Consider the following 12,106-nt stretch of genomic DNA (forward strand, 5'->3'; position numbering starts at 1 on the left):
ACAGCAACACAACATTCAAAACCTTTCGAGCAAATAATATATATATATATATTTTAATATATATAATGTTGAATATTAAACAGAAAAGAGCTTATGCAGTTTGTATTTCAGATGTATCTTGTCAGTCCTTGCGAAAGGCACAGGAAGTATGTGACATTTCCTATTTAACATTTTACGACACCAAACACTCGCACAAAGGACCTGCAGTTCCTCTTGTACTGCTGCACTGAATTTAGCAAAACACTAGCAATTCTGTGTGGTCTGACCAGGATAAGTTAATGTCAGGATAAGTTAATGTCATCTTAAGCCTCCAAATCAAGAAAACATTAAGTAAATAATAAATGAAAGTGCCATCCCTACTTATTTCAGACAGCTTGTAAATGATGTGCTTCACAAGTTCAGGTTTTCAACACACAAACAATCTTGTGTGTTTTTGCAATTGCAAACAATAATAAGGCTTTTCTTTCAATCACTATAAAGGATCCGTCAACATTTTTTGTTTTAAAAAGGTGCCTTTGTTTAATCTACTGATTTTTCATGTCGACCAGTTGTTCCTTGTTGTCAAACTTATTTAATTCCCTTAAAACTGTTGCAAGAAAACTCCCCTCTGACCAGCATTATAATTTGTGAAGAAGTAACAGCGAAGCACAAAGTGAGGTAAATGTATGAGAAGCTACAGTACGTGTTTTATGTGAACATGTTAACACATTTAACACGCCCACATGAAAGCGATTTTTTTTCCCTGTATTTTAATGAGAGGAATGAGTTTGAATTTTTTTTTTTACAACTCCACAAGTCAAATATTAACAGCACAAAGTCCAGCTGAACTTTTACTAAACAATATTCTCTTTGTTTCTGTAGGTGTGTAATGATTTGTTAGCTTAGAAGTAAACAAATGACGAGGCTGAGCTTAACAGCCACAAGCTTGAAATACAGCGATGGGTATCTCACCTCAACAACGCCACCTAACATGGTTCAGAACATAAGAATCAGTTTACCTCCCTCTTGAAGGCTGAATTACATGAGAACTCCACTAATTAAGATTTTCGAATCAAAATACCCGTCTTGTGCTAATTTATTAAGTAGAATACCATTCCACTCCCCTGATAAAGACAGAATAGATTCTTCCTATTTTTCCCAAATAAATCCTGTTAAGTTGGTATGTATTTGGCAAACAGCACAGTTTTAAGCCTTCTTGTATTATCAGGATCCTTTCAAGTTTTGGGTTTTCTTAATCCTTATAATCTTACCAAGAAAAGGAGGTTTCTTCCGCTGCAAAGAACAGATGTTGACAGCTCTTAGGAAGCTGTGCTGCCCAGTGAACAAAAGGGAACCTAATCAACAAAAGCAGATTGCTGCTGGCTTCCTGTCAGTGTCGGCTGGCACTGTTCGGGTAGTTGGCAGAGAGAAACACTATGCAGTGCAAAAGGAGTGACAGCTCTGAGTCTGCAAAAAATGAAACAAAAGGGACATAAAAACACTATTACATTTTAGAATGGACACATGTTTATAGGAAGGGTTTAAGGAATAGTACGACATTTAAGGCAGAGCGAGAAATAGATGAGAAGATCAATACCAATTTTATATCCATGTATTACAAGAGAACTCCACATTAAAGACTGGTTACAGGTCTTACGCGGTACTTCTATGTCAGTGAAAAAAGTTGCTTAAAGCCTTTAGTGGCTCCAGACGGTGCTGCATGAAGTCTAACAAATAGCCCCAAGTGATGTCACTTGAGTCAGCATTGCATGGGTCTGAAGGCTACAAGTGCATTGTGGGTAATGCAGGAGTCGGGTATTGACAAGGGAAAAGAATGCATGGATTAAAAACATTGATTTCTCTGGTTCTGACACATCAATTTTGATCCTCTATGGTGAGTCTGACAATTCATTAGGAGTGCTATGCCAAACCTCCGACGTACTCTTTTAAATAGGTGCTTAATGTCAAATAAAGAGCATTAAAGGCTGGGTTGCACCAAAACTTATTCATTTTTAAACCAGATTAAATCATGGTTAACTTTAAATCATGCAAACTTTTAAACTAGATTGAAATTAAGAAAGATTGAATTCAAATGTCAGTGTAGTTTTGAATCTAATTCTGTGGCACCAAAACATAAATTTTAAATGTGAAACTTACACTTTAAACTTTAAGTTGCTGGTTCAGCAAGGAAACTGTGCTAGAGCTTAACAGGATGATTGGACCAACAGTTAGTGTGTTTTTTTCCACACCTTGATAAAAGTATTTTTCCTTACTGTTCTGTTTTTATTTCATTTTTTAAAATTATAGTATTTGGACATATTGCTCTGTTAATTGGAGGAGAAATTAGAGCTTCTGTGCTAAGCCATCATAAGTAATGTTAGGTAAACAAAATTACTTTGCACATAAAATTGCAAACTGTGATTTATCCACCTTGTTTTTTGTACAGATTAAGCAAATAAGATAAACCATGTGAATTACTGAGCTTTGGAGGTGCTGTTGGCTGAATTTGTTAACTTCAGACACAACAAGGCCAACTGCTTTCCTGTTTATTTGTGCTAAGCTCAGCTAGTCAGGCGCTTTATATTTACAGTACAGTCATAGCCAGAGTCCAGAGAGTGGTGTCAGTCTTCTCATCTAACTCTCGGCAAGAGAGCCAATAAGCATATTTCCTATTTTTCTTTAAATATTAGATAAAACAGAAATGTCAACAGGATAATACAAAAATCACAAAAATACTGCACATCCAAATGATAATACCTTTCAGTGAGGAGGAAACCTGAAGCCATTGGGATAACCACTCGCGGTATTGATTAATGGAAAGACTATTGGAATGGAGCCCCCTTAAATAACAAGCCTGAAAAAGAGGCAAATATTCTGTATTTGTCATCTTAATGAGGAATATGAACATTCATCATGTAAATCATGTTTGGCCAGAGAATATGACATGTTTCAAGTTGTGTAAAATGTGACTGACCTGTCTGAGTTCGGTCTCACTCAACTGGTGGGGGCCCATCCTGATGAGGGCCCGGTCCAGCAGGAGAAGCTCCAGGGCGTGGCTGTTCAGCCGCCGGCCCACTATGACACCCGGGAGGCGAGGAGTCAGGAAGAGCAGGGGGCTGACTAGTCTCTGATTGGCCGTGCAGAAAAACAGGAGAGATATTCTAGTGATGGTCCAGTTCACCGATACTTAAGCACTTCATGTCAACTGTTTGGGGGTTTGTAATGTGCAGACGTTGTGTGATGTTAATGAAGAGTGGAGGTTTGTAACTGACCATCCGAGCCACACTCATCCTGTGTATACCCAGAGGTGGTCCAGAAAACAGGCTCCGGACAGCGAGGATTTCAGACACTTTAGGGTTTGCTCCATTTTGCACCTGAAAATGCACAAAGAAGTCAGTTCATCCCACCATCATGGAATACTGGATACAGGTTCACCTTGTTTTACTTATATATGCAACCATGAAGAGTTATATGTGTCTCCGAATTAGAAGTATTCATTACATGAGAGACAGGGGCCGTTTAGTCAGTCACTTTACTGCAAAGTAACTTTTAAAACCGGGATCCAAGACGATATATATTGTCCAGCCCCAGGGGAAACTAAGTAAGTACATTTACTCAATAACTTTACTTTAGTGCATTTTTTAGTCACTTGTACTTTAGTTATGCGTTTCAATTTGATGTTATTCTATACTTAAACTACACTACATATCAGTGGCAAATATTGTCCCATCCTTAAATCGCTTTAATGTCACATCTTAATAGAGTATTCCTATCACCAAAACGTTCTGATGCGTTCACTTACTTTAGCACACAGGTCCTTCAGGCGACTCTGTAGCTGTCCATCTTTGACCTTTTGGCTTGTTTCCTCGAGCCCTTTGAGCACTGGCCAGTGCTGCCGGACCCTGAGGGAATGGTACAGTCCCCGAAACTCTACTTGCTGCTTCGGAGTCCAGAAATGAGGGATCAGGAGCTGACGTGGGAAAAAGTACCTGAACAGGTGAACAGGAAGGGGTGTAAGCAGAGAGAGGAGGGACACGTTGAGGATGGTAAAACATATATCAACAGGGACATGATAAGAAGGAAATTCCAACACTAAAATTGAGGGACATAAATTAACATCACTATCAATCATTTTCAAATTGCTTTGCTGAATATAAATCAAAAGGATGCCAACTGAAATGAAAAGATGGTAATTTCAAAGTAACTCACATCAAGACAAAAACCAGGTAGTTGGCAAAGGGAGGGATTGATATCACCACCAGCGGAAGGGCCTTCATTATGTCTCTGCGGAACTGTGAAACAAATGTAAAGTGAGTAATTGTGTGATAACAAACATTGAAAAGCTGAAATTAAAAGATAAAGGCAAATAATTAAGTGAAAATACTGCTCTCTAGTGAGGATATAACACACAGAACATAATTAGTTTATGGTGAAAGCTGCTGCTGAATTTCAGACATTTGTTTTTCTAATATTCAATTATAGTCATATTTCCCTGTGAATAAAAATACAAAAAATTGTGTCCCTGCCATTTCAATATTTTCTTCAGTAGAATTGGACCGAAGACGTTGCAGTTACATACATGGTTTATGTCTAAAACTATCTGTAAAATCTACTGTGATACGTTCAGGTGGCATCTTCCAGAGTAACAATCTCAGAATGAAATTTAACTTTAAAAAAATGTGAACCTGTCCATTAAAGCTAAGTTTGACCTTCTGTTAAATCTAACCTATCTCACCTAGTAGGAAATGCTGCTGTTTTTGTATCATTAAATTGCAACTTGACACTTAGTCGGCTTAAGAGTTATTTAGGAAAGTGCACAAACATGATCAATAATCCATCAAATCACAATATCATAATGTTTTGACTCTCTATCTGGTTATTAATGTGACAATATTTGGATATGATTAATGGTGGTGTTTGGAGACCCACCTGTCTGAGCTTCTCCATCTCCCTGTAAGGCAAATCCTTATATTGCACTCCATCAGAAAACATCTTTGCTTTTATCCTCTGCACATCTTTGGCATCTTGGAACAGTAGCTTGAATCCTGGAATGATTCAATGATAAAAATTAAAAAAACAAAGCTCTGTGTCAGGGGGAGCATGTCAGACCGGTTCTTTCCCCTGTGCTATTCTCTCTCTTTATCAACTAATTCATGATCAATCAGAAGCTTTTAAGAATGTTTAAGTATACTGAATGCATGGCCTCTGTAGAAAACAGAGCCATTAGGTGGAGCTGCCTATCTTGCCCACACTAAGGCTCTTCAAACATGGTGCTGCATCAGCCAGCTGAAAATCAATGTGGCCAAGACAAACAAATGAATTATCTTCATAAAAACAGGATCTCGTCGGTAAAGTTCTAGAGCCCCAGGTGAGCTTCTACAAAATACTGAGAATATTTTCAAGAGATGCTCACAGCGACTTTATTGTCTTAGAAACTTAGCGGCCTTGGTGTTAGTCAGCAGATTTTAGAACTAGAGTACAAAGCTATTCTTGAGTGTTTTAACATTTTACATTCTGTCTGGTACGGTCACCTAAACTGTAGATCATATAATTGACTTTTCTAGGACTGTGTCAATGGCAGGTAAAATAGTTGGCAAACCCCAAAAACCCTTGACTCAACTCTTTACAGAAAGGACGACCAATAAAGCGAAGAGGGTCCTGTCAGATAGCTCCCATCCTCTCTTCAGCCAGTTTGAGCTCTTAGTGGGATTAAGCAGTCCTTCTGGCAACTAAGAATTTATTTAAGAAATCCTGAGTGCCATTAATATCCTTAACTTAGCAAAGTGAATGGTTTTAATGTGTAATATGACCATGTCTTTGTCTTTATTAACTACTTTTTATGTTGTTGTTTCATGTATTTGGTGAGCCAAAGACACATTCCCTCCCTGGTGGAAATATAAATTCGACTCAAAATTATGTTTATGATGAGAAAAATGTGGATGAAACTGATGGTGGTGTAGCAGCCATGCAAGCTGTTAACCAGGCCACTGTGAACAACAGGTGTTGTGTGTCTTGCTCAATGACACTTAGACATGGGAATATGCTGAGGCGGGAATTTTAAGACCAAGCCACACACCCTACAGCGTGTGGTGACACAGATGTACATTTACTTTATACTATTCCTGCCATTACACCACATTAATATAAAAATGAAGTTTATTTGGATGAAGTTAATAAAATGTAACTAAACAGATTATGATGTGCAGTAACCAAAAAAACAAGCTCTATTAGTGCTCAACATGTTATGTTGTCTCTGAACATAACAGATTATGTTATTTTGTCTCTGAAACTTTGAAATCAGAATTTTAATTGTCATCCATCTGAATTCAGTGCATTACAGTACATAAAACAAACAAGGTACAAACATGTAGTGCAACACAAAGGACAGCTAAACAAGTATAAGAAAAACTGAAAAGTATAAATGTAAGAAGAGAGTATAAGAGTGTATAACAGAGTGAATTTGACATTTGACATCCTGGTACTGAATTCAAATTCATTCAACTAGTTTAAATCAATTGATATTCCATAAAAAAAATTCCACTTGAATTACTGTTGAAAACCTTTAGCTAGACAACAAGCAAAATAATCAGTTAGCAGTTTAACATAAATAACATGAGATTTGCAAAGTGTCTACACTATACACTTCACTATATAATATTAGAAATATAGTATTTAAGATGCCAGAAGTGAGGTAATGGTTGATCCTACCTTCCCTGAAAGTGTGATAGAGCTGATAAAAGCGGGGAAATCGCCTTTTGAGGAAACCTTCATATTTGGCATTTGCCCTCTGGAATTTGGAGACGACATATCGACCGATACCTCGTCTCACTTTGGATGAGGAGTAGTATCTGCACAGGGGCAACCTGCCGGAAAAGAGGTGAATGTGAATAAATGAAATCATACTTTACTAAAAGATATATAATTACATGCCAGACATTTTTTTTTGTTTATGTTTTCATTGAACATACATTAACAGACACACAAGATATTGTAAAGAATATATTATAAGGCAATATTAAAGTTTTTAAAGTAAAATAAATAGATTTAATATAATCTAAAATAAGGAGGTTTATATGAAATTAGATTAAGCCATTTCTTAATCATAGGCATGGATAAGAAAAAAATAACAAAGAGGAAGACTTCAAAAGCAGTTGACATAAGTAAAACAATAAGAAACAAGATATTTCACAACAAATCTTTCTCGCTATTTTTCTACAGTACATTGTTTAATGTGATGATACATTTTTTTGTTTAGATCATCTATAAACCTATGATATAACTAAAATAAAGGAGGACTCACTAGTTCTCCACTTGCTACATTGAATATGATATTTACCAATAAGAATGAGATGAGTTTGAATTATCCATATAAAAAAAAGAAATGTCAAAAGTCGGAATGAAGTCATAACCATTTTTTTCTATTCATCTTTTTGACACAGGGCATGAACAAAACAACTACACCTCCATGCTCAGGTGTTTGAGTATATTAAAGACAAAAACAGCAAAGTACTATGATTTAAATATAAAGTGGACAGCTCATTTTATATCATACATCTGTATAAGTATTTCTTATGAATTCCTTTATGCAACTAGCTCAAGGTAGCGAGGGCTCAGATCAGAGGCCAGCAAAACAACGGGACAAATCGTGGACAAATGAAGTATAAAGCGTTTTAAACATACCTGGACTGACAGGACAGATAAGGAGAGTAAAGCCCATGTGTTATCATGTTTGTCCTGAGGCCACATAGTCGGGTCAAAGACAAATGGCTGCACAGGCTGGAGCAGGACAGCGCCATGTTGGACACGGTGAAGTTCCGCGTACGTTACCGTAATGACGCTAATATAGGGCAAAGACAAAAGCAGTTCATTTACCGTAATGCCTGCTGCGTGCATTAGGACTCAAGGATTTAAGATAAGATAAGATAGAATAAGATAATCATTTATTAGTCCCGCAGCGGGGAATTTTACAGGATTACAGCAGCATAGAAGATAGTGCAAACAAGAGACATAGTAAAATAAGTATTATAAATAAGCAAATGAGCAATAAAAAAACAGTAAAAAACAGTAAAGAATCCACAGTAACTGAAATATTATATTTACAGACAGAAACTATTATAACTATTGTATTGCACAGTTTATTTGTATTGCAAAGGTTTTTAGTGTCATGTGGTCTACTGGGAGCAGAACTGGTTGTGCAACCTGACAGCAGCAGGAAGGAAGGACCTTTACTCATAGATATGAATATATATCTGTGGATTTACTGTTGTATTATTATAGTATAGGGTAGTGGTATGGTAACTTAAGACCAGTGGTGGAAAATAACAATACTCAAGTATGTACTTAAGTATATCAGTGGAAAAATCACCAAAAATTCAAAAGGATTACACCGAGGACCTCAGTATCCTGTAATTGGTTGTTGAACACTCAAGTTGTACGATTTTATTGTAAGTAATGGTCCAAGAGTACAGTAAAACAGTTGAGATTACTGGTTATTTTTTATTTATTAGTACTTTTACTGTTGTGCTTCAAATTAATTTTCTTATTGACCCTTTCATGCATAGAGGTCACTACAGTGGACAGCTATTCAAATGTTGTTTTCTTGTATATGCATGGGTTTTGATGGTATAGTTGCACATCAGCCACTACAATAGTGCTCACTGTAGTGGCTGATGTGCAACTATACCATCAAAACCCATGCATATACAAGAAAACAACATTTTAATAGCTGTCCACTGTAGTGACCTCTATGCATGAAAGGGTTAATACCTCTCTACGTTTTCTTACATATTGTTGCATTACTACTTTTACCTGAGTAAATTATTTGAATAATTCTTCCAATACTACACAGAAGCTGTACTTGCTAATTTATTTCACATCTTCAGATATTAGTAACGACTTTCTGTTTAATTTTAATACATTTTAGGTTATTTTACAGATTTTTAAGCAGGGTAGTTGTTGTTGCTTGAACCGGAAACCACGTGACTTCGCGATGTTCGCTGAAAAGAAGTTCTGGGCGGTGCGACGAACTAACCGGACCCCTGTACTGTTCGCAGGTCGAGAGCTGTAGCAAAGCAGACAAGAAACAAAAGGTTCTTATAATATTGTTATTCGAGGAAATGACATTTTTTCAACTGACTCTGGCACTTGGCGTTTTATTGGCTAATTGAACTAGGCTGGTTTTTGCAGGCCACATTTTAAATCTTAACCTTAGGTGCACGCTTCCAAGCGCCTGATTGGATCAAAGCCGATGGCGTCTACACTTTTACTACAGGAGGTATTTGGCCTCCATGTGCAAATACATTGCTTACACATCTAATGGAGATGAATAACTCTGCACACCTGGGGAGTTGGACAGAATCCTGCAGGTCAAGGATCTGATTGGTTGTCATGGTTCTGCAGCCTTTGAATGCTGCATGTGCATCTTGAAACCTGTCTCTGTTTGTTTTGGCTACATTGTTTTATGCATTCTGTGCCTTTGACCTTGCCAGTTGGTGCAGAATCAGTAAATCCCAGCTAGAGATGGCGACCACCATCAGATTTGAAACCACCAGCGCTCCATGCAACACTGCAGCTGCTGAGAGAGCACAGTTGGAAGAGGAAACTGGTAATATTCAAGACCTTCTCATACCTTTTCAGCATCTTAAGTTGCTGTCTGTTTTACTAAATATCAATGGATGACATTTATTGATTTGTTCTTGTCTGACTTTAAAGATGACAGGGGAAACTGTGACCCGGAAAAACTTCTGCAGTGCCCTTTTGACAAGAACCACCTCATCAGGGCTTGCCGCTTCCCTTACCATCTTATAAAGTGCAGAAAGGTGAGTAAAGTGCTTGTTTACTACTAACACCAGCAGGTAAAGAAAAATATTGTGGATTGACATGGAGCGAAAGGATGTGTGTATCATGTATTGGTGAACTGTACATCTCATTTTCTCTTCTCTCTCACGTAGAATCATCCGAAATTGGCCAGTGAGCTAAAAACCTGCCCTTTTAATGCACGCCACCTGGTCCCCAAGCATGAGCTGACATACCACACGGAAACCTGTGAGGACAGGATATCTGTGGATACTGAAGATGGTAATGCAAACACTTTATTGACTCTTCTTTACCCTGCAGAGTCAAAATATGCTTACAGTATTCTTGACATTTTGTTCTGTTTACAGGGGGAAGCACAAATGGGCATTGTAAATGGCAGGTCCCAGTCAGTACTTGGGTAAACCCGGACATGACTGAGGATTGGGACCAAGGTATAATTATTGACCACATCTTATTGATTTTACACTTGGTTTTTTGTGTGATTGAACAAGCATGATATGATGTGTGTTATGTGAGCTTTGAGGGGGATGGTAGATGGATTGTTTTAAGAGAGAGTCAGGTTTCCCATCTGTTTCCAGTCTTTATGCTAATCTGACTGTTGCCTGGTTCATATTAAGCATACAGACTTGAGAAATAATATTTGTTTGCTTTTAAAGTAACAATCAGTGCCCGAGTTTGAAATATTCATTACACAATATCTCACGCAGTATTCTTTTTCTCCCCTCGCATACTCTGAACCAGACTTTGAACACTGATTTTGTCTGTTTAAGGTAACTGAGTTTTGTCTTGCAGAGGCTGATGATGCTGCTACTCCATTTGTGTGGGGTGTAAACACAGTCCTAAATCAGAAGTAAGTGGTCTGCTCCACTCAGTCTGCTTCAGCTTTTAGCTCTTGTTTGTGCATATATTCAATGTACTTTTAACTGTTGTTTTGTCTCATTTCTCTGCAGACCGGAGGCAAGGCCCACCAACAACCTTGGTCCAAGTTTTAGAACTCCTAATACCCTCCCATGGTCTGGGATGTAAGCCATCATGTACTAATTATCCAACGCTTAATTAACGCTTAATCTTAGGCATATTGTATGTAAGAGTGCATGGATATTTCTTTTAAAGTTTGTTCTTAGCAAGTTATTTGCCCTCAAGTTTTTAAAGGTGTGTAGGACTAGGTGGCATCTAGTGGTGAGGTTACAGATTGCAACCAACTGAAACTTTCAGCCAATGGATCTCCCCAAATACTACATGCTGTTCCTTTTTTAATGTGCACAACTGTATCTAAATTTTATTTATATATTGGATCTAGTTGTGGCAATCTTTCATATAGTGCCCTGATGTGGCAAGCATCCTAAATGCAGAGTATAGTGACAGTGTGTTTGTACATGCTTCAAAACTAACGCCTCCTTTTTTCTGTATTGCTGTTACAGCAACGAATATCACTAAATATTGTGTGCTTGTTATATTCAAGGTGCTTGTTTCTAATCATTTTGTGTGGTGAATAATGAAAATGTTAGATAAAATCAATCAAATGTGCACAGTTTGAAAAAAAAAATCAGTTTGTAAATTATTTGGGAAGAAAAAGGATTTTGAGCCTCAGTGACAACAATAAAGCAAAAAAAAGGAAATCTAAATTAGGTACAGATGGCTATTGCACAAAGGCACAACGGAAAAAAATGTAGACAGGCTTGTTTCACAATATCTAATTTATTTGGTGTTCAACTGAATGAATTAAAAGCAGTCTTTCGGAGGATGGAAGCAGCCGTGTAAACAGTAACACTGGCATTGCATGACCACTGGATGGCAATAGCCGTCAACCCAAGCACTGACATCACTATCTCACTATTTCTCCTTTAAAAGTCATTCCTTTTGATTTGTTTATCTCCTTGATTCAAGTAGCTCCTCTGGTTATCAAACTATTTTAATAAAGACACATTTCATGCATGAAGAACAACATTTGGCAGGTGCAGCACTGGAGTATTCAGATCCTTTACTTAAGTAAAAGTGCAAATACCACACTGTAAAAATATTCTGCAGTCCTGCAAGTATCAGGAAAATGTACTTAAATTATTAAAAGTATAATTACTCAATGCAGAGAAATGTCCCCTGTGACTGTTATACTAGGATATATAAAATCATTAGAGTAGTATTATTCATACATTAAAGTAAAAATGGCAGTTGTTTGAGGTTGGGCTATTTTTTTAACTAATGATTTTATTCATTATGTATTAATCTGTCTTATTCTTTTTTTGTTGATTAACTGATAATTATTTAGTTTGTAAAAAATAGTGAGAAATATCAATCACAATTACTTCAATCA

The 12,106-nt window shown here is 37.1% G+C and overlaps 2 protein-coding genes across 3 annotated transcripts; one reads left to right on the forward strand and one right to left on the reverse strand.

The window, feature by feature from the left end:
- Nucleotides 1–56: 56 nt before the first annotated feature.
- Nucleotides 57–7,781, reverse strand: letmd1 (LETM1 domain containing 1). The gene is made up of 9 exons (XM_054610007.1): nt 7,660–7,781; nt 6,688–6,842; nt 4,909–5,024; nt 4,189–4,271; nt 3,782–3,968; nt 3,252–3,353; nt 2,954–3,106; nt 2,737–2,833; nt 57–1,446 (listed from the first exon to the last, which is right to left on the reverse strand). Exons 1-9 carry the CDS (start codon nt 7,773–7,775, stop codon nt 1,370–1,372), a joined length of 1,086 nt encoding a protein of 361 aa, XP_054465982.1. The 5' UTR covers nt 7,776–7,781; the 3' UTR covers nt 57–1,369.
- A 1,171-nt stretch (nt 7,782–8,952) lies between these two features.
- Nucleotides 8,953–11,892, forward strand: zgc:56699 (uncharacterized protein LOC405758 homolog). 2 transcript variants are annotated; one of them, XM_054610009.1, is made up of 7 exons: nt 8,953–9,068; nt 9,468–9,583; nt 9,691–9,797; nt 9,930–10,056; nt 10,143–10,226; nt 10,588–10,645; nt 10,746–11,887. In XM_054610009.1, exons 2-7 carry the CDS (start codon nt 9,499–9,501, stop codon nt 10,819–10,821), a joined length of 537 nt encoding a protein of 178 aa, XP_054465984.1. In that variant the 5' UTR covers nt 8,953–9,068; nt 9,468–9,498; the 3' UTR covers nt 10,822–11,887. The 2 variants fall into 2 exon arrangements, with proteins under 2 accessions (XP_054465984.1, XP_054465985.1); XM_054610010.1 differs by lacking the exon at nt 8,953–9,068 and adding an exon at nt 9,110–9,253 and having other exon boundaries at nt 10,746–11,892.
- Nucleotides 11,893–12,106: the final 214 nt, after the last annotated feature.

The sequence above is a fragment of the Anoplopoma fimbria genome, chromosome 12, assembly GCF_027596085.1.
Source record: "Anoplopoma fimbria isolate UVic2021 breed Golden Eagle Sablefish chromosome 12, Afim_UVic_2022, whole genome shotgun sequence".
Taxonomy (NCBI): Eukaryota; Metazoa; Chordata; class Actinopteri; order Perciformes; family Anoplopomatidae; genus Anoplopoma; species Anoplopoma fimbria.